We start from the raw sequence: 25,254 nt of genomic DNA on the forward strand, positions 1-25,254 counted from the left end.
TTTGGGTGCTAAGTATTATTGGATCAAGAACATGGTTTGTATTAGTTTTACATATATAAAATAAATGGGTAAACGGTTACCCGTTTATAACCGTGGCTAATACCCATAACCGCCTATTTAAATTTCGCGGATAAACGGTTATACCCATAACCGTTTATTTATCTAAACGGTTACCCATAACCGTAACCGTTTAATTTAAATGGGTGGGTAACCGCGGTTACCTATAACCAATGGGTATTTGCCCATCCTTACTCCTAAGCAAGGATGTAGTGTGCACGGGTTGCGCATGACCATGTTGTGTTTAATGACGTCATAACGAGACTGCAACAACAACAATCTGACTCTAACAACAACAGTAAAATTAAGTCAAAAGCTGATCATGCACAACTCAGGATGAATCGTTATAATGTCAGTGGAATGTTAAAGTATCGTTATAGTGTCAGTGAAATGTTAAAGTATCGTTATAGTGTCATTGTAGCATCTTAGACTGTCGTTGCTAGAATGTTATTACGACGTCACTAGATTGAACCAAATCATTGTGCGCAGTTGAGAAAATCTACTCAATTTACTTCTTGCGCATGAGCTCACACATAAGACCGCACAAATTAATATAAAAATCGTAAGCCTCACAAATTAATTTTGAAGTAAATTTTAGAATAGTGTCATCCATACATTTGTTTTTATCGCAACAATTTTTTGTTAAACTTTTATCATTAATTTTTTGTAATTTATATAATTAGGCGGTTGAAAATTAAAAGAAAAGTAAAAAATTAAGAAAAATATAAAAAGTTAAAATGAACGGCTGGATAAAAAATTCTCAAATTTTAATGTTAATATTTTGAATTTGAGCACCACTTCCTGCTTTCCTCTCTCTCTCTTTTTTCGTTCGGCCTTTGGTTTTGGGGATCGCCATCCCCAGGAGCTTCTCCTTCGTCAACAAAAAGGTATGATTTCCAATTTTCCATTTGTTTTTTATATTATTTTTCATCGTCTTTAGCTGCTTTTGAGAATTGATGGAAACACCTAGAAGAAGTTGGAATTTTCAGTCAAGAACTTAGCCGGATTATTTTCCGATCAAAAGCTTATAGAAGAATTAACTGCTAGTTATTTTCATTAAGGTTTGTTGTTTTATAACCTTGTTCTAGTTCCTCTGCTCGGCGGGCTTCTAATTGTTTTGATGAATAAAAATTTGAATTTTGATTCAGGGTGTGTTATCAATTTTTTGTCAAATTAGAGCTTTTTCTTATGTATTATGTGTAATTGTTTCAAAGGGTTGGTTTTTTTTCCATGGAAATGACAAAGATTGTTGCTTTTTCGTGTTTTAATCGTGGTGCTTTTTTGCGTTTTCAGGTTTTGCTTTACAAATTTGAGCTAAATTATGGGTATTGTATAGAAGGTCGTTGCGTTACGGTTTGTTTGCATAATTTCAGCGTTGTCTTGGAAGCAAAAGCCCAGGGAATGCTGGAAGATGTGCCTAAGTGCGGACTCTGCCTCACAACTCCATGAGGTTGTGTCTATAATCGAACTGCCCTTCTTGATTCTTGCTGGTGGGGAACCCGTAATTCATAGCTGGTTTGTTCTCGGTTCCCAGAAGCAAGTTGGGCCTCTTATTATGCACGCAGCACCGGTTGTGTTAATGCATGACCATTGTGAAGATGGTTGAGCTTCTGGTGGTATTATAAACTCCTGCTCTGTAGATTGTGGATCATACGCAGGAGGAAGTAGTGTATTTATTGTTTATTAGGTTTAGATCGGGATGGAGAATAAATCGCATGTGCTGATGCAAAGATATGAGCTAGGGAGATTGCTGGGTCAAGGCACATTTGCCAGGGTTTACTATGCAAGGAGCTTGATAACTAATCAGGGTGTGGCCATTAAGGTTATTGACAAAGAAAAGATTATGAAGGTCGGGCTGATGGATCAGATCAAGCGAGAAATCTCTGTTATGAGACTGGTTAGACACCCTAATATTATACACCTCTACGAGGTCATGGCAACCAAAACTAAGATATACTTTATCATTGAATATGCTAAAGGTGGTGAGCTGTTTAACAAGGTCGCTAAAGGAAAGCTGAAGGAGGAAGTTGCAAGGAAATATTTTGCGCAGTTAATCAATGCTCTTGATTTCTGTCATAGTAGGGGTGTATATCATCGGGATATAAAGCCAGAGAACTTGTTGCTCGATGAGAATGATAATTTGAAGATCTCTGATTTTGGGTTAAGTGCCCTCGCTGAATGCAAGCACCAAGATGGGCTACTCCATACCACCTGTGGTACTCCTGCCTATGTTGCTCCAGAAGTTATTAACAGGAAAGGCTATGATGGTGTGAAAGCTGATATTTGGTCTTGTGGGGTTGTTTTGTATGTATTATTGGCAGGCTATCTACCATTTCATGATTCAAATTTGATGGAGATGTACCGGAAGATTGGGAAGGCAGAATTTAAATGCCCAAATTTTTTCTCACCAGAAGCACGTAGGCTACTGTGCAAGATGTTTGATCCAAATCCCAATACTAGGATTTCCTTAGCCAAAGTTAGGGAAAGTCCTTGGTGCAGAAAGGGGCCATACTCCAAAAATATGAAATCTGAAATAGGAAACAAGGATGTGGCTCGTACGAGCGCAGAAGCTTCTACTTCCAGTGAGAATATTATGGCTTCTGAGGAAAAGCAAGAACCAGGAAGACCTCCGAACTTGAATGCTTTTGATATTATCTCCCTTTCTGCTGGATTTGATCTGTCTGGCTTGTTTAAAAAAGATCCTTTTTACAAAGAAGCAAGATTCACTTCCAGACAACCTGCGATGGTCATCATCTCCAAGTTAAAAGAAATGGCTAAGCAACTGAAGCTGAAAGTGAAGAAGAAGGATGACGGATTGTTGAAAATGGATGGATTAAAGGAAGGTAAAAAGGGGATTTTGTCCATAGATACAGAGATATTTGAAATCACTCCAACTTTCCATCTTGTCGAGGTGAAGAAATCAAGTGGGGATACTTTGGAATTCCAGAAGATGTTGGACGACATAAGACCTGCTCTCCGAGACATAGTCTGGGTTTGGCAAGGTGAGGAAGAGCAACAGCTGCAGGAGGAGCAGCAACAACAACAACAAGAAATCCAGCCACATCCACAAGAAGATCAACTGCCTCAGCATCCGCCACAATAGTAAAGTTACCAGCTTTCCCATGGTATCATATTTTTGTTTGTACATTTTACAGTCTGATAAGTTTTCAACTTTGCATGTTTGTCCTTGCAAATGTCATGACCGGCTTAATAAACTTTGTTCCTCTTATACGTACATGATCACAAATGATAATATGAAATCTCGATTGTTGTTTTTAACATGCTTGCATGTTTCTGCAACCATGATCTATTCATGGATTTCGATACCAGTTCTATAATTTGACGATATTTGGAGAATTAGTCAAGTCAATAATCGCAGGATAAGCACCAGTTACTCTGCTTTTCTTGCCGCATAAACCGCTTCTGCATTGGGGAGCTGGAGTCGTCAAATCTATTTCTTTTTATTTCTCATCAAACGAATGGTATTACCCCGGCTCCACAAGGCCTGAGATAGCTTTTTCCGGGTGACTGATCATCACCGCAACCATAGTTGTCAGTTGTCACCCTGCACGTTGGCTCAATACAACGCTACTGGAATTCATATCATCATTTCATCCCCTTCCATATATTCATTTCAAAAAGGTCATCAGATAGTTTAATGCATTAAGGATGCTCAAACTCTCACCTTCATCTGTTCCGGGAGGCGAGGACAACCAACATAATGCTTGGTGTACTGGCTGGAAAACAAGTTTCTAGTAATGTTAAAAATTGAGAGGGGCAAGAAGCACCCCCCCCCCTCCCTCTCCCCTTCTCTCTTTTTCTCCGTTGATGAATCAAAGAAATAAATTTCACTTTTTTATTAGTAACAGAAAGGTCATGGTTTGAGTCGTGAAAACAACTCTTTGGAAAACAAGGATAAGGCCCATAAGGGTGTGTACGATAGACGTTCTCTGTCCCCCCCCCCCACCCTCGCAAAACGAGGAGCCTTGTTGTCTTGGAGCCACCCCTTTAGTAGTAACAGCAAAACTATGTGTACACGAATAAGTCCTCCTAGGGTTTTAAAGCTTGCAGCAGCCTTGCCTGACTGACTGCTTTTTATACAGTTTGGTTGTGCCAGACTCATTCAAATTGAAACTGGAAAAACACTTCACATTAAACGTAATAAGAACATAGTTCTCAAAAAAATTGGAATTTGGAACGTTCCCGAATGCCAATTTTTATTAATCCTCAAATAAATTTGATCCCAGTCGATCAATATAATCTGGAACCAAATTGATCCCAGATTTGGTACAAACTAGGGTCCCAACCAAACTGGAAACACCCTCAGATGAAACACAATTAAGTATTTTAGAGTCCCAATAGCAGGCCCTTGAATAAAAACGAAAGTGCAAAAACAGATGCAAACAACAACAACAACAAAGCCTTATTCACTAAGTTGGTTAGGCTGGCAATTGAAGTACAACCCCTTGAACCGACGCCATGTATTTTCATCGACGCACCAGACAAGTCACTACAAGCTTTCACCATCTTTTGAGAACCTGTAACAAGAAGTTTCATTGTGCTCAATGCTCATGCATAGCTCTGAGAAATGTCTCTAAGGAAGGCACTGATGTTCGTTTGAGATGATCCGCCTTCGTCAATGGCACCATGACATATCTGCTTAAGTTCTTTGGCCCTTCTCCTCATCTCTCTCGCTTCATCATCCTCCAAATCCATAAACTTCTGCGCCAGCCCAGCAATCTCCTCTCTTGTCACCAAATGGTCCATTCTGTCCTCAGCCTTCCTCAACCTCCACCCAACTTTCCAATCCTCCACAATCATATTACTAACCATGCCTTGATCCATAAGTAACGGAAACGTCAGAAACGGGACACCAGCAAAAACAGCTTCCCTAACTGAGTTCCAACCACAATGTGTCAAAAACCCACCAACACTAGAATGGCACAAAACCCTCAACTGCTCACACCATGGGACTACCAAACCCATGTCGCCACAAGCATCTTTTAACCTATCCGTTTCCCCACGAGCCACCCAAATGAACCGAACCCCACTCATGCGTAAACCTACTGCGATCTCATCCATTTGGGCACCTGAAAAAGAAAGAAAACTTCCCATGGAGATGTACAGAACAGAGCTGCAAGGTTGAGAATCTAGCCATCGTAGATAGTCGATGCCAGCACTCGGGTGATCGTTAGATTTGCCGTAGGGTATTAATGGACCAACTGTGTAAATGGGTAGTGAGAATATTGATCTTAAAACGTCGATGACTTGGGGTTCAAGCTCATAGATGGAGGGGAATAAGAGAGACTGTGCTTTAGGCACCCATGAGAAATCTTCGTGGATGTGGTGGAGAATCCTTGGGGATATTCGATTCATGAAATGAGGCAGGTCTGCTAGTCGTGTTGAAGAAACTCCTGGGATGTAGTCCACTCGTTCATTGCCCCTCTCTATAAACACACAGGAGAGCAAAAAAAAATTAGAAAACGACATGGAGGGCACAAAATTGTGACCCATGCGGTGAAAAACTTTCTTACAAACTCATGAACTTTGTTGTTAAGACTTAAGCATGCTCGATCTAGTCCAAATCGAACTTTGCATCCTAATTTTGAGCAAGTTATGGGTTAACATATTATTTTAAAACGTTGAAGCTCTTGAAATGATCATTTCACCATTCCACATGAGACACACCGGTAAAACTTAAAAAGAGAACAAAATTAGATTGTTAAGTTTGATATGGATGATATCGACAAGAAGTTTAACCACAAGGGCATTGTTAACATACATTGAGCTTTGATCCCAAAATTAGGAGAGGCTATCTAGAAATTCTTTTATTTTATTTACACAAGCATAAAATTAGGGAGGAATATCGATCACGTACCCATAAAAATGTATAAGGCTAAAACTAGGACCTGGCTTCTCTACCTTTCCACTTCCCATACACTCTTATTTTCTCCTATTTGTGCGGTCACGGTTAAGTCACGTTAACATTTTATATTACTATTGTTTTTTACTTTATTATTTTTATAAAAAAATCAATATAAAATGTTGACGTGACTTAACCGTAACCGCACAAAATAGGAGGGGATTGGAGTATATGGAAAGTGGGAGGACAGAGAAGTCGGTTCCAAAAATATGTGTTAACTTACTACTTAGACCTAGTTTAGGAGTGAGGTGCTTAAAAAAAAGCATCCATGAAAAAAAGCTGTGAGGGTTTTAGGTGTTTGGTAAACTGAAAAAAAATGGTTTATTTTAGAAGCTGATGTGAGAATAAGCTGAAATCAAAGGAAAAAGCTGAAGCTGCTATTTGCAGATTTGGAAAACTGGTTTTTTTTCAAAGCACATGGAGCTACAGTGCTTCCTTAATGAAAAGACCCACTATTAGACTGCTTTTTTTTCTAAAAGCACTTTTACAAAAAAATTTACCAAACACTCTGCTGATTTATTTCACAGCCGCTTATTCTCACAGCACAACCACTTATTCTCACAGCAGTTTTTTTTCAAAGCACAGCAATACCAAACCAGTTCTTAATCTTATGGTACTTCTCTTTTCATGTCGCCAGATATCCAAGCTTTCGACTTTCTAGCTATATTTATATAGCTACAATTTTTATATTACGTATATACTAGTATAGGCTGTATAGCTAACTAAAATAACTAAAAATCAGCACCAAAAAGGAAAGAAAGAAAAAAAAAAAAAACAACATTCTTCAGAACAATCAGATATGTTACCCAAAAGAGAAGTCAATGTGACAGAGACACTAACCTAACAATTCAACCGGGTAGTGCCCATTTTGCGCTAAAAGATCAAAATGTTGGAAAACAGAGAAAAGGGACGCCGGCATCGGCCAAAACGACGCCGCCGGGATACTCCTCCGGTTCCCGGCACTGACAGCCCAAGGCAGGAAAGTGTCGGCCACGATCAGGCACGGAGGCGGCTCGAGCCGATCCATGAGCCGCTCGAACGGGGCCTCCATCTTCGTCATGATGGCGTCGATGAAGCCATCCATGTCGGCGGCGCGGACCAGCTCCGACGGGATGACGTTGGGAATCGTGGCGAGTCGAATGTTGTCCGGGGTGGCTTCGGAACCGATGAAGCCGAGCCATTCCTCCGTGATGACGAAGGTGATGAGGATGTCAGGCTTTTGTGAAGTCAGTAGCTTGCAGAGGTTCATCATCGGGTTGATGTGGCCCCGACCGGGATACGGCATGGCCACCACGTGGCAGATAGGGGCTCTCTGGTCTCTGGTGGAGTTCATGCCTGCGTTTATGAAGAAGAAGATGTAACTTTGTAGTTATAACTTATAAGAGTGGTTATATAGAGGTAGGTACAGAGGAGAAAGAAGGCAGTTCGAACTGAAATTAAGTTGGGGTTGCTTGATGGGTATGGTTGGGGACTCCATTGAATATTCAAGGTTCCGTATTTGGCTTGCTTGCTTGATTTGGTAAAGGGATTCTCTTGTGACGGATCCAAGACGATTATAGCATCGAGTAGCATTTTCATGATAAATTGTTAATTATGATGTTTATATTAAGAAAGGAAAATTGTTATTGGTATTCTACAATTGTCATTTGACGCTACAAATTTTTTATGTTTAGAAAGAACAATACACGTGTGAAATGCAAATTGAGATTTATAGTCTAAGAACGGTTTTCTAAGACTATCTCCAACACTTGGGTTAAAAGTTAAATTTTTTAGTCCGGAAAATTTAGCTTTTAGCTTATATCCCAGAAACAGTTTTTTTACTCCAACCCTTCTGACCTAAAATTTTAGCTCGGGATTATTAAAGAATGAATTTAGGCTAATTTTTTTCTTAAATTAACTTTAAAAAAATTTATGTAGACTATCGTAAATTAATTTTACGAACATTTTAAGCTAAAAATATTTAAATTCCGATTAATATTGAAAAATCACTAAATCGATACGTGAAACTCATGAAACACTATGATGGATATGAAAATCATGATAGAGATGTATAAATACAAAATACATAAAACACACAAGGTACACATAACACATGTGAAACACATACAAAACACATGTAAAGCACGTACACATGTGAAACACATACAAAACACATGATAGAGATGAAGCACACATATAACACATGTGAAACACATGACACACACGAAACACATACAAAATACATACAAAACAAGCCTTCAACTTTCACCAATCTTTCAACAAACTTTCAACTTTCACCAATCGTTCAACTTTCACCAAGGATTTGGTTGAGCATGTATGGCGCCGAGAAGGTGAACGTTGATGATGTTGGTTAAGCATTTATGAACGTTGATGATGTTGGTTAAGCATTTATGTAATAATTTTAAATATACTATGTTGGTATTTTCTAGTAATAAATTTAAGTGTCTTCTTGTGCAAAGTATTTTGTGTAGTACATTGGATAAATTATTGAATGGAGGTTGAATTATTGAAGACATCTATTCTACATCAAAGTGCGGAATAATAAATACAATAATTATTGAAGGCATCTAGATTAATATAAACAATAATTAATAAGCCATAAATTTAATACACATGACAATTAATAAAGTACATAAACTTAATACAAACGACAATTAATAAACCACATAAACCACCTAAACTTAATATAATCGATAATTCATACACTACATAAACTTAATAATGATATCCACTATCTTGACTTGGTGGTGGACTTGGGATATAGAGTTGAGATGATATACTCCTTGTAGCATACTTTCGCAAAATTTCATTTTGCTTACCACGTAAGAACTTCTTCATTTTTAGAGTGTATTTGTTGAGGTCCTCCATCATGAAATTAATTTCAAACCTACCTTGCTCCCTATCCCCTTCTTCCTTCATTTGCAAACGCATTTGGGCCGCTTCTTTTTGGCGAGCGCTATGGGTTTCACTCAATCTTGCAATTATTTTAGTTATTTTAGCCGTTGGATTTAAATTTGGGCTGTTAGATTATTTTTTTACCGTTATATTTGATTATTTTCAATTTCAGCCGTTGGATTCAATGTATTTTAAAATTACATTTTTTTTAAAAACAGAATTTGAATTTGGACCGTTGGATCAACCAACCAATGATTCGTAAAGCCCAGCCGTAGGATGTAGAAAAGAGTCGTTGGGCTCTGGTTGGTGGCCGACAGTGGCCCTGACAGTGGGCCCCCTTGTCAGGCGCTGAAGCCAAACGGCCCGTGTGGGGCGAGTGCGCAAGTGAACGGGCCGAGATTGGGCTCCCTTTGGGTGAGTCCACGCGTTTGTGGGCTATTTCTTAGGGGGGTATTTGGCCTTGGTTTGGCATTTGGCTTGGGTTGGGTTTTTTTGGGGGGGGGGGAGGGTGGAATAAATGGGGTAATTTGGCAAATAGCCCAGGGTTAGATGTGGTCTAAGAAAGATCATTTATATATATTGCGAAACTTTTCAAACTCTTTTAAAATCTTTCCAAAATCTCAATTGAATATGTAGTCTTTTAAATGTGTGATTCATGTTCAAAAAGTATTAGACTATTAAAATACTGAGTCAGGTATCAACACTTAAAAGTGAACAAGTGCATGTGTGGATCCACGTAGGTGCGAGTGGTCCTGAGACAAACCTGAGGTAGGAAACAAAAGCTAGTGAACGTCCTTCGTGGACTATTCAGATGTTTTGTGTCCATCCAATGTTTAATGAATGAATGTTTGGCATATATAGATATCATTTTGCAGGACGCATCGATTTCTCTTAACAAGTTGCATCAATCAACAAAGGATCTCGACTGCACTTAGTAGATACATCTACGTGGCACGGCTCGATAGAGGACAATAAGCACATCAAGCGCTCGACGTAGGGCTGGTTTGGTATTGCTGTGCTTTGAAAAAAAGCTGCTGTGAGAATAAGCGGCTGTGCTGTGAGAATAAGCGGCTGTGAAATAAATCAGCAGAGTGTTTGGTAAACTTTTTTGTAACAGTGCTTTTGGAAAAAAAAGCAGTCTGATAGTGGATCTTTTCATTAAAGGAGCACTGCAGTTCTATGTGCTTTGAAAAAAAGCCAGTTTTCCAAAGCTACAAATTGCAGCTTCAGTTTTTTCCTTTGATTTCAGCTTATTCTCACAGCAGCTTCCAAAATAAACCATTTTTTTTAAGTTTACCAAACACCAAAAACACTCCCAGCTTTTTTTCATATGAGCTTTTTTTAAAATCACCTCAACCCCAAACTGGGGCGTAATTTCCTTTCTGAAACCAAAAAAAACTAAAACAAGATCTGCACGTTGCGTGCTATCTTTGTTAGAAAAATGAAGATCATTAAACCAAGACCCCTCAAGGTTAGAATTTTGAATCTGTCAATTAACATGTGCCTAGAAGTTTTAAACACTTTCATCACAAACATCAACAAAAAGTAGAGTTTTATTTGATAAAAAAAGAGAACAAAACAAGAAATGCTCAATCCTCACGCACGCCCTCTGCGAAATGACTAATGAAGGCCTTGATGTTGGTATGAGATGATCCACCTTCTGCAATGGCATCATGACATAACTGCTTAAGTTCTCTGGCTCTCCTCCTCATTTCCTTCCCTTCATCATCCTCCAAATCCATAAACTTCTTCACTAACCCTGCAATATCCTCTGTTGTCACTATCCTCAACCTTCCTCACCCTCCATCCAACCCTCAATTGGTCACACCAAGGCACTACCAACCCCATGTCACCACAAACCTCCTTTACCCTATCGGTTTCCCCACGAACCGGCCAAATGAACCGAACGCCACTCTTGCACAAACCGGCTGCAATCTCGTCCATTTGGACGATAGAAACTGAAAGGAAACTTCCCATGGCGTGGTACAAAATGGATGCAGGAAAATAAGCAAGGGTCTCGAAGAGACGAGGGATAGAACCTGGGAATCGCTCAACCAAAGGCAACGGAGCTTGCTCGACCTCGCTAATCGTGAATTCGCTCACACGATCAAACCAAACGGTTGATTTGAAAAGAAAGAAAATACTCTTTTCGGTTGCACAAAGCAATATATTTGTAATTAATCGTCTCCCAAATGCTTGTATTTCATCATAAGAGACTCACCATAATCTAGATGAACTTAACAAATTCCCAAAGTAATTAAAATAGACAGCCTTTATTATTCCCAAAGCATAGTAGTGGTCTTCAAATTGTTTTCTTCAAGGCCTGCCTCTCCCGCATAAAAAACTGAGCTACAAGGTTGAGAGTCGAGCCATTGGAATAGTTAGCATCACTAGTTACTTGGGTAGGAAGGTCATTTAGCTCATAGTAGGGTATTGATGGGCCCATAGTGTAAATGGGTAGTGATAATTCTGATCGTAAAATGTCGATGGTTAGGGTTTCAAGTTCATAGGAGATGGCAGAGAATAGCAGGTATTGTGCTTTAGGTACCCAGGAAAATGAGTTAAGCAAAACGTCTAGAATATTTCGGTTGCTTTCATAGATGAACTGAGGGAGGTGCGCTAGTCGTGTCGAAGAAACTCCGGTAATGTAGCTCACACGTTTATTTCCCTGATCTGTTAACAATGCAAAATTGTTGTTACAAGTAGCAAACTTACACAATAAAAACGAAATCTTAAACGAAATGTTAGACTTACAACACGAGGATGTGCTCCTGTCATATACGTAAAACTATCAGTTAACACTCACTAATATCTTAAGAAAAATGTTCTCTTCCTGCACGTTGGCTCAATTCAACACTACTGTCATCAGAAATTGTGGTAGCGACACTCAGAAGATGGCACTCTCACCGGTGATGTAATAAAACCAAATTGCAGTGTGCAATCTTCTCTTACTTCTTGATTGCATCCATATATGGAAGCTAGAACTTAAAAATAAGTCCTCCAGGGATTTTAAAGCTTGCAGCGGCCATGCCTAACTGCTTTTTATACAGTTTGGTTGTGCCAGACCCGTTCAAAGTGAAACAGGAAACACCCTCATATGAAACATAATAAGAACAAACTTCTCAAGAAAATTGGAGTTTGGAAAGTTCCCGAATTCCAATTTTTATTACTCCTCAAATGAATTTGATCCCAATCAATCAATATAATCGGGAACCAAATTGATCCCAGGTTTGGTACAAACCAGGGTCCCAACCAAACTGGATACACCCTCAGATGAAACACAATTAATTATTTTAGAGTGCCAATAGCAGCCCCTTAAATAAAACTAAAAGTGCAAAACCAGATACAAACAACAACAAAAAAGCCTTATCTCACTAAGTGGAGTCGGTTGGCAAAACTAGATGCAAACATTCCACATAGTTGAGAATGCACTTGAAGTACAACCCCTTGCACCGACAGTTTGTATTTTCATCGACGCACAAGACAAATCACTACCAGCTTTGCACCGTCTTTTGAGAACCAGCAACAACAAGATTCAGTGTGCTCAATGCTTATGCATGGCCTTGAAAAATGTCTACAATGAAGGCATTGATGTTCGTTTGAGATGATCCGCCTTCTTCAATAGCATCATGACATATCTGTTTAAGTTCTCTGGCCCTTCTCCTCATTTCTCTCCCTTCATCGTCCTCCAAATCCATAAACTTCTGCGCCAGCACAGCAATCTCCTCGCTAGTCACCAAATGGTCGATTTTGTCCTCAGCCTTCCTCAACCTCCACCCAACTTTCCAATCCTCCACAATCATCTTACTAACCATGCCTTGATCCATACGTAACGGAAAGGTCAGAAACGGGACACCAGCAAAAACACCTTCCCTAACCGAGTTCCAACCGCAATGTGTCAAAAACCCACCAACACTAGAATGGCACAAAACCCTCAATTGTTCACACCAAGGCACTACCAAACCCATGTCGCCACAAGCATTTTTTAACCTGTCCGTTTCCCCACGGGCCACCCATATGAACCGAACCCTACTCAAGCGCAAACCGCTTGCAATCTCATCCATTTGGGCACCTGAAAATGAAAGAAAACTTCCCATGGAGATGTACAGAACAGAGCTGCAAGGTTGAGAATCTAGCCATTGTAGATAGTTGATTCCAGAACTCGGGTGATCATTGGATTTGATGTAGGGTATTAATGGACCAATTGTGTAAATGGGTAGTAAGAATATTGATCTTAAAACGTCGATGACTTGGGGTTCAAGCTCATAGATGGAGGGGAATAAGAGATATTGTGCTCTAGGCACCCATGAGAAATCTTCAAGGATGTAGTGGAGAATGTTTGGGAAGATTTCACTAATGAAAGGCAGGTCTGCTAGTCGTGTTGAAGAAACACCTGGGATGTAGTCCATACGTTCATTTCCCCTCTCTATAAACACACAGGATAGCATAAAAATTTAAAAACAAAATGGAGGGCACAAAATTGTGACCCATGTGGTGAAAAAGATTCTTAGTACAAACTGAACTTTGTATCCTAATTTTGAGCAATCTAACCGGAACTGGATCCAAAAGGATCTGAGTACACTAATGAATGAATCCGGATTATTGATATTTGATACAACGATTACAATTATTATAACTTTAAATGAATATTCTGTTTGTAATCGTTAGATCAAATTTCAATGATCCGAATTCATTGATTAGTGGGCTCTGAAAGGAATCTAGTTCCAATTTAACCCATGTGGACATCATGTGCAAAGATGAAAAGATCATTTTAAGACGTATAAGCTTGTTAATTTATATCTTAAAACTTGCTTGAAAAGATCGATTCACCTTTCTACAGGAAGCACACACTAGTAAAACTTAGTAGTGGACAAAATTAGATTGTTAGGTTTGATGTGGAAGCACACACTGGAATGAACGTTTCACTCTTTCATGAAGTACTTTAAATTTTTTTCAAGATTTCTTTGAGTTTTTATTAAATATTAGTTCTAAAAATATTTTTATCAAAAATATTTTAAATCATTTTAAAAATATATCTAAATAAGTTTTAAGAGAAAAAAATGCGTTCGTATAAAAATTAAAACAACAACAACAACAACAAAGCCTTTTCCCACTAAGTGGGGTCGGCTATATGAATCCTAGAACGCCATTGCGCTCGGTTTTGTGTCATGTCCTCCGTTAGATCCAAGTACTCTAAGTCTTTTCTTAGAGTCTCTTCCAAAGTTGTCCTAGGTCTTCCTCTACCCCTTCGGCCCTGGACCTCTGTCCCGTAGTCACATCTTCGAACCGGAGCGTCAGTCGGCCTTCTTTGCACATGTTCAAAATCACCGGAGCCGATTTTCTCTCATATTTCCTACAATTTCGGCTACTCCTACTTTACCTCGGATATCCTCATTCCCAATCTTATCCTTTCTCGTGTGCCCACACATCCCACGAAGCATCCTCATCTCCGCTACACCCATTTTGTGTACGTGTTGATGCTTCACCACCCAACATTCTGTGCCATACAACATCACTAGCCTTATTGCCGTCCTATAAAATTTTCCCTTGAGCTTCAGTGGCCTACGACGGTCACACAACACGCCGGATGCACTCTTTCCATCCAGCTCGTATTCTATGGTTGAGATCTCCATCTAATTCTCCGTTCTCTTGCAAGATAGATCCTAGGTAGCGAAAACGATCGCTTTTTGTGATCTTCGCTAGATTGCTCCGGTCATTAGTGTGGATAAGTATATAAATGGATAGAGATAGGAAAGCAAACACAAGATGTACGTGGTTCACCCAGATTGGCTACGTCCACGGAATAGAAGAGTTCTCATTAATTGTGAAGGGTTTACACAAGTACATAGGTTCAAGCTCTCATTTAGTGAGTACAAGTGAATGATTTAGTACAAATGAAATTAGGAAATATTGTGAGAGAATGATCTCGTAATCACGAAACTTCTAAGTATCGGAGTGTGGTGTCGTCTTGACTTGCCTTATCTGTCTCATAGGTAGATGTGGCATCTTCTCTGGAAGTACTCTTCCTCCATCCAGGGGTGGTATCTTTAACTGGTGGAGATGCACAAGGTAATGTATCAATTTCACTTGAAGCTTACTTGTAGTTTCAGGCTTGGTCAAGCGCGATACAAACCATGTAGTAGGAGTCCCCCAAGTCGCCGAGCTAGGGGGTCTGCTGAAAGAGGTGACAGACAAGGTAAGCAATCAGAGCTCCGACTGATTGTTCACCTTATCCCCATCTTGCAGCAGCATGAAGGATAAAGAGAAGAAAAATGAGAAGAGATGATATGAGATACTTTTGCTTTTGAAGAAGTAACTTTCCACAGGCTTATTCTTGAACTGAGCTGGAGGGTTTTCTGGTTTCCTCCAGAGTATAAGGCCGACTGAAGAATTTGAGGGTCAAAACAAGTCCATCAAATCTAGAGTACGTTCCACCCTGCTGATATGGGATACTTTTGCTTTTGACAGAGTAATGAATGTATCGGCACGTGTGCTGTTACGCTTGTCTCCACATGCTTCCTTGTATCCTTCGCACTTGCCCTATCTGTTCCTCAAGCAGATGCGGAATCTTCCCTGGAAACATAAGATGTTGAAGATGAGTACTCGAGAGCAATGCCAGGTAAGTAATCAGGTAAGGGGTTCCAGGCAGTCAGTTCCTGGCTGGAAGCTTGATTCCAAGTGCTGACTGATTGCTCTCTTTCTCCTTGTCTTGCAGGTAAAAACAAGGCCAAAAGAAAAGACAGGGAAAAAGCATGATATGGGATACTCTTGCTTTTAACCCTGATGATATGAGATATTCTTGCTCTAGTATAGCTTGTTTGCAGAGGTATTATCGGGGGGAAAGAAAGCTGAATATTTCGAAAGGCTTCGTTGGGAGTGCCCTCTCAGATATGATGAAGGGTTGAGCATTTTTGCAGGTCTGCCTGTCCGTTGGGGATGGAGGTCGACATATATAGGAGTCTCCCTAACAACAAGTAGTAATGCTATTCCTTTACCCTGCTTGGTCATAGCACGGTAGTGGGAGCTGTCAGTTTCACATGTTTTAACTCTGTCAGAGCACTTTGAAAAAGTGGTCTGTGGTATCTGGCTCTCGAGATTCGGAGAACGATGCCTCTTCGATTTTTGAGAAAGCAATCATGCTGGGAGTCTGGCTCTCGAGATTCGGAGGGCGGTGCCTCTTCGATTTTGGAGCAAGCAATCTTGTTGGGAGTGTTGTCTCGAATGTGAGTAAAGGTTGGGCATGTTTGCTAGTCTACCTTGCCACGAAGCACAAAGGTTGACACACAGGGACTTTCCAATTATCCAGCAATGGTACTGTTCCTTTACCCTCTCTTCGATTTTGAGAAAGTAGTCATGTTGGGAGTCTGGCTCTCGAGATTCGGAGGACGGTGCCTCTTCGATTTTGGAGCAAGCAATCTTATTGGGAGTGTTTTCTCGAATGTGAGTAAAGGTTGGGCATGTTTGCTAGTCTACCTTGCCACGAAGCACAGAGGTTGACACACAGGGACTTTTCAATTATCCAGCAGTGGTACTGTTCCTTTACAGTTGTGGGTAATAATATGGTAGCTAGACCTTCAAAATTTATGTGTCTAAACTTTTGTTAGTGCTGTTTCTTTGCTATTCTTTTACCTTTCTTGGTCAGAGCGATGTAGTGGGAGCTGCAAGCTTCACGTGCTCAACTTTGGCAGAGAACTTTGGCAAAGTTATTTGTGGTACCCATGAGCTATTGTTGCGTGTGGGAAGTGGGTGATTGAACAGTAAGATTCATGTGCTTTCTACTTCACCAGAAGTCTTCGACAGAATGCCCATAATTTCTGCAAAGCTGAGTGTGCGTGTGACAGGTGCTGACAAGGCTAGAAAAGTAGGTGCCTCTTCGATTTCTGAGATCGGCCCTTGTGGTCTCTGAGCAGCCCAGCTTTTGAGAAAGCGAGCGCCTCTTCGATTGATTCGGAGAACGATGCCTCATCGATTTTTGAGAAAGCAATCATGCTGGGGGTCTGGCTCTCGAGATTCGGGGAGCAGTGTCTCTTCGATTTTTGAGAAAGTAATCATGTTGGGAGTCTGGCTCTCGAGATTCGGAGGGCGGTGCCTCTTCGATTTTGGAGCAAGCAATCTTGTTGGGAGTGTTTTCTCGAATGTGAGTAAAGGTTGGGCATGTTTGCTAGTCTACCTTGCCACGAAGCACAGAGGTTGACACACAGAGACTTTCCAATTATCCAGCAATGGTACTGTTCCTTTACCCTCTCCTCGATTTTTAAGAAAGTAGTCATGTTGGGAGTCTGGCTCTCGAGATTCGGAGGACGGTGCCTCTTCGATTTTGGAGCAAGCAATCTTATTGGGAGTGTTTTCTCGAATGTGAGTAAAGGTTGGGCATGTTTGCTAGTCTACCTTGCCACGAAGCACAGAGGTTGACACACAGGGACTTTCCAATTATCCAGCAGTGGTACTGTTCCTTTACCCTTGTGGGTAATAATATGGTAGCTAGACCTTCAAAATTTATAGGTCTAAACTTTGTTAGTGCTGTTTCTTTGCTATTCTTTTACCCTTCTTGGTCAGAGTCTTTGACAGAATGCCCATAATTTCCGCAAAACTGAGTGTGCGTGTGACAGGTGCTGACAAGGCTGGAAAAGGCTAGAAAAGTAGGTGCCTCTTCGATTTCTGAGATCGGCCCTCGTGGTCTCTGGGGAGCCCAGCTTTTGAGAAAGCGAGCGCCTCTTCGATTTTTGAGATCGGCCTTCGTGGTCTTTGAGCAGCCCAACTTTTGAGAAAGCAAACGCCTCTTCGATTTCTGAGATCAACCCTCGTGATCTCTAAGCAGCCCAGCTTTTGAGAAAGCAAACGCCTCTTCAATTTCTGAGCAGGCGCCTCTTCGATTTCTGAAGCTTCGTCGAGTGCAGATTTTTTTATAGGGGCTGGCATTAAGTTCCAAAGCACACTTGAATCTCCACCAGTAGAAGCTTCATTCTTGCACTTCTAAGATCTTGATTTGTCCGACCTCTTCTCTCTTCAACACCTTTGAAAATGTCTGGCCCCTCCGACCGTCGTTTTGACTTGAACCTTGTTGAAGAGGCAGCCCCGCCTTCTCCAGACAACATATGGCGCCCATCCTTTGTCTCCCCTACTGGTCCTCTTACCGTTGGGGATTCCGTGATGAAGAATGATATGACCGCTGCGGTGGTGGCCAGGAACCTTCTCACTCCCAAAGATAACAGACTACTTTCCAAACGGTCTGATGAGTTAGCTGTTAAGGATTCGCTGGCTCTCAGTGTTCAGTGTGCAGGTTCTGTGTCTAATATGGCCCAACGCCTATTTGCTCGAACCCGCCAAGTTGAATCATTGGCGGCTGAAGTGATGAGTCTCAAACAGGAGATTAGAGGGCTCAAGCATGAGAATAAACAGTTGCACCGGCTCGCACATGACTATGCTACAAACATGAAGAGGAAGCTTGACCAGATGAAGGAAACTGATGGTCAGGTTTTACTTGATCATCAGAGATTTGTGGGTTTGTTCCAAAGGCATTTATTGCCTTCGTCTTCTGGGGCTGTACCGCGTAATGAAGCTCCAAATGATCAACCTCTGATGCCTCCTCCTTCTAGGGTTCTGTCCAGTACTGAGGCTCCAAATGATCCCCCTCCGGTGCCTTCTCTTTCTGGGGCTCTACCGACTGCTGAGACTTCTCCTAAGCAACCTTTGTGAAGGCTCCCTCTTGTGTGCTTATTTTGACTCATGTATATGTACATATTTGTAGCTTATCGGGGATATCAATAAATAAGTTTTCCTTCATTTCAACGTATTGTGTTAAATACACCAAAGCCTTCTTCGCTAAGTTCTTTGAATTTTCTTTTGTTAATGCTTGTATGTTGAAGCTTTCTGAGTGGAGCATGTAGGTTGGGGTAATGTTCCCTTAATTTCCCGAGTGAGGAAAACTTCTCAGTTGGAGACTTGGAAAATCCAAGTCACTGAGTGGGATCGGCTATATGAATCTTAGAACGCCATTGTGCTCGATCCTGTGTCATGTCCTTCGTTAGATCTAAGTACTCTAAGTCTTTTCTTAGAGTCTCTTCCAAAGTTTTCCTAGGTCTTCCTCTACCCCTTCGGCCCTGAACCTCTGTCCCATAGTCGCATCTTCTAATCGGAACGTCAGTAGGCCTTCTTTGCACATGTCCAAACCACCGTAACCGATTTTCTCTCATCTTTCCTTCAATTTCGGCTACTCCTACTTTACCCCGGATATCCTCATTCCTAATCTTATCCTTTCTCGTGTGCCCACACATCCAACGAAGCATCCTCATCTCCGCTACACCCATTTTGTGTACGTGTTGATGTTTCACCGCCCAACATTCTGTGCCATACAGCATCGCCGGCCTTATTGCCGTCCTATAAAATTTTCCCTTGAGCTTCAGTGGCATACGGCGATCACACAACACGCCGGATGCACTCTTCCACTTCATCCATCCAGCTTGTATTCTATGGTTGAGATCTCCATCTAATTCTCCGTTCTTTTGCAAGATAGATCCTAGGTAACGAAAACGGTCACTCTTTGGTATTTCTTGATCTCCGATCCTCACCCCTAACTCGTTTTGGCCTCCATTTGCACTGAACTTGCACTCCATATATTCTGTCTTTGATCGGCTTAGGCGAAGACCTTTAGATTCCAACACTTCTCTCCAAAGGTTAAGCTTTGCATTTACCCCTTCCTGAGTTTCATCTATCAACACTATATCGTCTGCGAAAAGCATACACCAAGGAATATCATCTTGAATATGTCGTGTTAACTCATCCATTACCAACGCAAAAAGGTAAGGACTTAAGGATGAGCCTTGATGTAATCCTACAGTTATGGGAAAGCTTTCGGTTTGTCCTTCATGAGTTCTTACGGCAGTCTTTGCTCCTTCATACATATCCTTTATAGCTTGGATATATGCTACTCGTACTCCTTTCTTCTCTAAAATCCTCCAAAGAATGTCTCTTGGGACCCTATCATACGCTTTTTCCAAATCTATAAAGACCATGTGTAAATCCTTTTTCCCATCTCTATATCTTTCCATCAATCTTCGTAAGAGATAGATTGCCTCCATGGTTGAGCGCCCTGGCATGAACCCGAATTGGTTGTCCGAAACCCGTGTCTCTTGCCTCAATCTATGCTCAATGACTCTCTCCCAGAGCTTCATTGTATGACTCATTAGCTTAATACCCCTATAGTTCATGCAATTTTGTACGTCGCCCTTATTCTTGTAGATAGGCACCAAAGTGCTCATTCGCCACTCATTTGGCATCTTCTTCGTTTTCAAAATCCTATTGAAAAGGTCAGTGAGCCATGTTATACCTGTCTCTCCCAAAAGTTTCCACACTTCGATTGGTATATCGTCTGGGCCTATTGCTTTTTTATGCTTCATCTTCTTCAAAGCTACAACCACTTCTTCCTTCCGGATTCGACGATAAAAAGAGTAGTTTCTACACTCTTCTGAGTTACTCAACTCCCCTAAAGAAGCACTCATTTCATGTCCTTCATTGAAAAGATTATGAAAATAACCTCTCCATCTGTCTTTAACCGCGTTCTCTGTAGCAAGAACCTTTCCATCCTCATCCTTGATGCACCTCACTTGGTTTAGGTCCCTTGTCTTCTTTTCCCTTGCTCTAGATAGTTTATAGATATCCAACTCTCCTTCTTTGGTATCTAGTCGTTTATACATATCGTCGTAAGCCGCTAACTTAGCTTCTCTGACAGCTTTCTTCGCCTCTTGCTTCGCTTTTCTATACCTTTCACCATTTTCATCAGTCCTCTCCTTGTATAAGGCTTTACAACATTCCTTCTTAGCCTTCACCTTTGTTTGTACCTCCTCATTCCACCACCAAGATTCCTTTTGGTGTGGGGCAAAGCCCTTGGACTCTCCTAATACCTCTTTTGCTACTTTTCGGATACAACTAGCCATGGAATCCCACATTTGGCTAGCTTCCCCCTCTCTATCCCACACACATTGGGTGATTACCTTCTCTTTGAAAATGGCTTGTTTTTCTTCTTTTAGATTCCACCATCTAGTCCTTGGGCACTTCCAAGTCTTGTTCTTTTGTCTTACTCTTTTGATATGTACATCCATCACCAACAAGCGATGTTGATTAGCCACGCTCTCTCCTGGTATAACTTTGCAATCCTTACAAGTTATACGATCCCCTTTCCTCATTAGAAGAAAATCTATTTGTGTTTTTGACGACCCACTCTTGTAGGTGATCACATGTTCTTCTCTCTTCTTAATGAAGGTGTTGGCTAAGAAGAGATCATATGCCATTGCAAAATCCAAGATAGCTTCCCCATCCTCGTTTCTCTCCCCAAAACCATGGCCACCATGAAAACCTCCATAGTTGCCTGTCTCCCTGCCCACGTGTCCATTTAAATCTCCTCCTATAAATAACTTCTCCGTCTGAGCAATTCCTTGCACCAAGTCTCCAAGATCTTCCCAAAATTTCTCCTTCGAACTCGTATCCAACCCTACTTGAGGTGCGTACGCACTAATCACATTGATAAGTTCTTGTCCTATTACAATCTTGATTGCCATGATTCTATCTCCTACCCTCTTGACATCTACAACATCTTGTACCAAGGTCTTGTCCACGATGATGCCAACACCGTTTCTCGTTCTATTTGTGCCCGAATACCAAAGTTTAAACCCTGAGTTTTCTAGATCCTTTGCCTTACTACCAACCCACTTAGTTTCTTGTAGGCACATAATATTTATCCTTCTCCTCTAAAGACACTAACCTAACAAGTCAACCGGGAAATGCCCGTTGTCTGCTAAAAGATGAAAATGTTGGAAAAAGGAGAAAAAGGACGCCGGCATCGGCCAAAACGACGCCGCCGGGATACTCCTCCGGTTCCCAACACGGACCGCCCAAGGCAGGAAAGTGTCGGCCACGATCAGGCTCGGCGGAGGCTCGAGGCGATCCATGAGCCGCTCGAATGGGGCCTCCATCTTGGTCATGATGGCTTCGATGAAGCTGTACATGTCGGCGGCGCGGACCAGCTCCGACGGGACAACGTTGGGAATCGTGGCGAGTCGGATGTTGTCCGGGGTGACTTCGGATCCAATGAAACTGGACCACTCCTCCGTGACGACGAAGGTGATGAGGATGTCAGTCTTTTGTGAAGTCAGTAGCTTGCAGAGGTTCATCATCGGGTTGATGTGGCCCCGACCGGGATACGGCACGGCCACCACGTGGCAGATAGGGCCTGTCTGGTCTTTGGTGGAGTTCATGTCTGGGTTTAAGAAGACGACGACCTAACTCTGTAGTTATAACTTATAAGTGGTTATATAGAGATGGTTATAAGTGGTTAATAAATAAGCTTTGCTTCATTTCAACATATTGTGTTAAATACACCAAAGCCTTTTTCATAAAGTTCTTTGAATTTTTTGCTTTTGTTGAAACCTGTATTGTTGAAGCTTTGTGAGTGGAGCATGTAGTTTGAGGTAGTGTTCCCTTAATTTCCCGAGTGAGGAAAACTTCTCGGTTGGAGACTTGAAAAATCCAAGTCACTGAGTGGTTGTGAGACTGCCGAGTATCAAGGTGCAGTAGCATATGGTGGGAGTCCCCCAAGTCTTCAGGCGAAGAGAGTTGCCGAATGAGGTGTCTAGCTAGTAGTCAATGTCATGAGTAGGAAAACTTCACTTGTTTCTTTTCGAAGTGGTAACCCAGGGCTCTTTCTTCATATATTGTTTTTTGTTATGAAGATGTGTTAGGCCCAAAGAAGTGGAGGCCTAGGAACTTTTTTTTTTTTTTTTTTTTTTTTTTTTTTTTTTTTTACTCCCTCCCTTTTTCTTGTGTCATTTACATGGGTGTATTCGAATGGAGCTGAATGAGGGGTAGGGTATGACTCATTATCATGTGCCATGATTTTGTCTTCCTTTAGCTTCTCTTTTGCTTTGCTTTAGTCTTCCTTTAGCTTTTCTTCAATATAACATCATTTTCTGTGGCTCAGATCGCAAAACCATCTTCATGAAAGTTGTTCCTTAGCTCGTGAACTACAACATATCCGAATTGGAGATCCATCGGAGCAGTACAACTCCAGAAATTCAGGTATGATGAGTGATTGTTCGTCATTTGTATATCAACGCGTCAGACTTGTTGTGAGCTTCCAAAACTCCATTTTCTCTTGCTCAGATCAACATACTTTCTTCATCGAAGTTGTTCCTTAACTTGTGAACTACAACATATCCAAATTTGAGGTCCCTCGGAGCAGTATAACTCCAGAAATCCAGGTATGATGAGTGACTGGTTATTATTTTTCTGTCAACCCGTCAGATTTGTTGTGAGCTTTGAAACTCTATTTTCTCTTGCTCAGATCAGCATGCTTTCTTCATTGAAGTTGTTCCTCAGCTTGTGAACTACAACATATCCAAATTTGAGATCCCTCGGAGCTGTATAACTCAAGAAATTCAGGTATGATGAATGACTGGTTATTATTTTTCTGTCAACCCGTCAGATTTGTTGTGAGCTTTGAAACTCTATTTTCTATTGTTCAGATCAGCATGCTTTCTTCATTGAAGTTGTTCCTCATCGTCTCTTTCATAACATATCAAAAATTCAGAATGAACTAATGGTTAAATATTTCCAGATCTTCGAAACATCACAGCAGCTTCGAAATCTGCAAGAATCCGACTGTCATGTTTGGAGCTTCAACACTTTAATTTCCGTCGCTCAAACAGAAATGGTTCCTTCTTGAAAGTTGTTCATATGCTCAAGAACTATAGGGTGTCCAAAATTCAGCTCCATTGGAGAAGAGCAGAGGTTGCAGAAATTTGATAGATGAAAGGAGGCGGAAGAGGGAGAGAGAGAAAAAGTCTCTTGGGTTGGATTTCTATTTTGGGGCAGATTCCAATTTTTGTAGCACCTTCATTATTGATGAATTGCTTGTACTTTTGTCCATTATGAAACTTGGGACTTTGGCTTGTTGTTGGATCTATTATAATATGTTTGGGAACATATATAAGTGAATAAATAAGAAGGAAAATTTTGGGCCCTTGTGGGTGTAAAACAAAAAATGTTTATGTTTACCCAAGTGTTTTTGTACAAGTTCAAGGGCATCTTGGGTTTTGTGAACAAAATTTGTTTATTTGGAGCAAGGTTTTGTGTTGAAGCTTTGTAGGTGAAGCTTTGGTGTTGAAGCTTTGTAGGTGAAGCTTTGTAGGTGAAGCTTTGTAGATGAAGCTTTCTAGGTGAAGCTTTGATGGTGAAGCTTTGTAGATGAAGCTTTGTAGATGAAGCTTTCGAGGTGAAGCTTTGATGGTGAAGCTTTGTAGATGAAGCTTTCTGGGTGAAGCTTTGATGGTGAAGCTTTGTAGATGAAGCTTTCTGGGTGAAGCTTTGTAGATGAAGCTTTCTAGGTGAAGCTTTGATGGTGAAGCTTTCTGATGAAGCTTTCTGGGTGAAGCTTTGATGGTGAAGCTTTGTAGATGAAGCTTTCTGGGTGAAGCTTTGTAGATGAAGCTTTCTAGGTGAAGCTTTGATGGTGAAGCTTTCTGGGTGAAGCTACGTAGGTGAAGCTTTGTAGATGAAACTTTCTGGGTGAAACTTTTTGGATGAAGCTTTTTTTTTTTTTTGGGTGAAGCTGTTTTAAGTGAAGTTTTTTGGCTGTGTATGAATAGATCTATTGTTTGGATATAAGCCATTGTTTGGTTGTTCCTTTCTTTGTATAGTCTTGTCGACACATACTTAGATTTTGTTTCGTGTTGGATATATTTGCTTTGAGGTTTCAACACTTGAGTGTTCCATTGCTAGGAATGTAAAAGAGTGAGGGCCAAGTTGGCTAAATTACCTCTTTAGTGAATTCATTGCCAAATGGCCTTCATTACATAGGATGCCGAACGGCTATAGCTCAACACTTGTACATCGTGAGTCTATTTGTAGTAGTACTTCAAGTGATCAGCGTTCCATGGATGGCCAAGGGTCTTGCCATCGGAGCTTCTAAGTGTGCAAGAGCCAGGGCGACTGATGCCAATGACTTCATACGGTCCATCCCAGTTTGGACTAAGTGTGCCTTCACTCGGGACTCTGTCGCAGAGTAATCTTTTCTTTAAGACCCAGTCTCCTATTTTGAAAGAGCGAGGCTTGACCCTAGAGTCATAATAGTTGGAGATGCGCTGCTTGTAGGCGACATTCCTCAAGTGAGCTTGGTTTCTGTGTTCCTCGACTAAATCCAAGTTGAGGGTGAGTTGTTTGTCATTTTCACTTTGAATGTAGTTCTGGACTCGGAATGTTGCTTGCTCGAGCTCAACAGGGACAACCGCCTCTGTGCCAAAGGCAAGTGAGAATGGAGTTTCTCCTGTTGAAGTCTGATATGAAGTGCGATATGACCAAAGAACTTGGGGTACAAATTCTGGCCAACA

General features: G+C 41.1%; 3 protein-coding genes and 1 long non-coding RNA gene across 7 annotated transcripts; 2 read left to right on the forward strand and 2 right to left on the reverse strand.

The window, feature by feature from the left end:
- Window positions 1-800: 800 nt before the first annotated feature.
- LOC126590705 (CBL-interacting serine/threonine-protein kinase 10-like) lies at window positions 801-3,334 on the forward strand. Of its 2 annotated transcripts, none has more exons than XM_050256199.1 (2): window positions 801-944; window positions 1,351-3,334. In XM_050256199.1, exon 2 carries the CDS (start codon window positions 1,757-1,759, stop codon window positions 3,158-3,160), a length of 1,404 nt encoding a protein of 467 aa, XP_050112156.1. In that variant the 5' UTR covers window positions 801-944; window positions 1,351-1,756; the 3' UTR covers window positions 3,161-3,334. The 2 variants fall into 2 exon arrangements, with proteins under 2 accessions (XP_050112156.1, XP_050112157.1); XM_050256200.1 differs by having other exon boundaries at window positions 828-944; window positions 1,431-3,334.
- A 923-nt stretch (window positions 3,335-4,257) lies between these two features.
- Window positions 4,258-7,503, reverse strand: LOC126590709 (UDP-glycosyltransferase 87A1-like). The gene is made up of 2 exons (XM_050256203.1): window positions 6,821-7,503; window positions 4,258-5,504 (listed from the first exon to the last, which is right to left on the reverse strand). Exons 1-2 carry the CDS (start codon window positions 7,311-7,313, stop codon window positions 4,627-4,629), a joined length of 1,371 nt encoding a protein of 456 aa, XP_050112160.1. The 5' UTR covers window positions 7,314-7,503; the 3' UTR covers window positions 4,258-4,626.
- A 4,491-nt stretch (window positions 7,504-11,994) lies between these two features.
- On the reverse strand, window positions 11,995-22,191 carry LOC126590711 (UDP-glycosyltransferase 87A1-like). Of its 2 annotated transcripts, none has more exons than XM_050256207.1 (2): window positions 21,633-22,191; window positions 11,995-13,268 (listed from the first exon to the last, which is right to left on the reverse strand). In XM_050256207.1, the coding sequence occupies exons 1-2, from the start codon at window positions 22,123-22,125 to the stop codon at window positions 12,427-12,429; spliced, it is 1,335 nt and encodes a 444-aa protein (XP_050112164.1). In that variant the 5' UTR covers window positions 22,126-22,191; the 3' UTR covers window positions 11,995-12,426. The 2 variants fall into 2 exon arrangements, with proteins under 2 accessions (XP_050112164.1, XP_050112163.1); XM_050256206.1 differs by having other exon boundaries at window positions 11,995-13,301.
- A 505-nt stretch (window positions 22,192-22,696) lies between these two features.
- LOC126590720 (uncharacterized) lies at window positions 22,697-24,765 on the forward strand. Of its 2 annotated transcripts, XR_007612144.1 has the most exons (6): window positions 22,697-22,945; window positions 23,030-23,127; window positions 23,211-23,308; window positions 23,484-24,042; window positions 24,085-24,224; window positions 24,364-24,765. It is a non-coding gene; the product is annotated as an uncharacterized LOC126590720 (long non-coding RNA). The 2 variants fall into 2 exon arrangements; XR_007612145.1 differs by lacking the exons at window positions 23,484-24,042; window positions 24,085-24,224; window positions 24,364-24,765 and adding an exon at window positions 23,392-23,435 and having other exon boundaries at window positions 22,705-22,945.
- Window positions 24,766-25,254: the final 489 nt, after the last annotated feature.

The sequence above is a fragment of the Malus sylvestris genome, chromosome 11, assembly GCF_916048215.2.
Source record: "Malus sylvestris chromosome 11, drMalSylv7.2, whole genome shotgun sequence".
Taxonomy (NCBI): domain Eukaryota; kingdom Viridiplantae; phylum Streptophyta; class Magnoliopsida; order Rosales; family Rosaceae; genus Malus; species Malus sylvestris.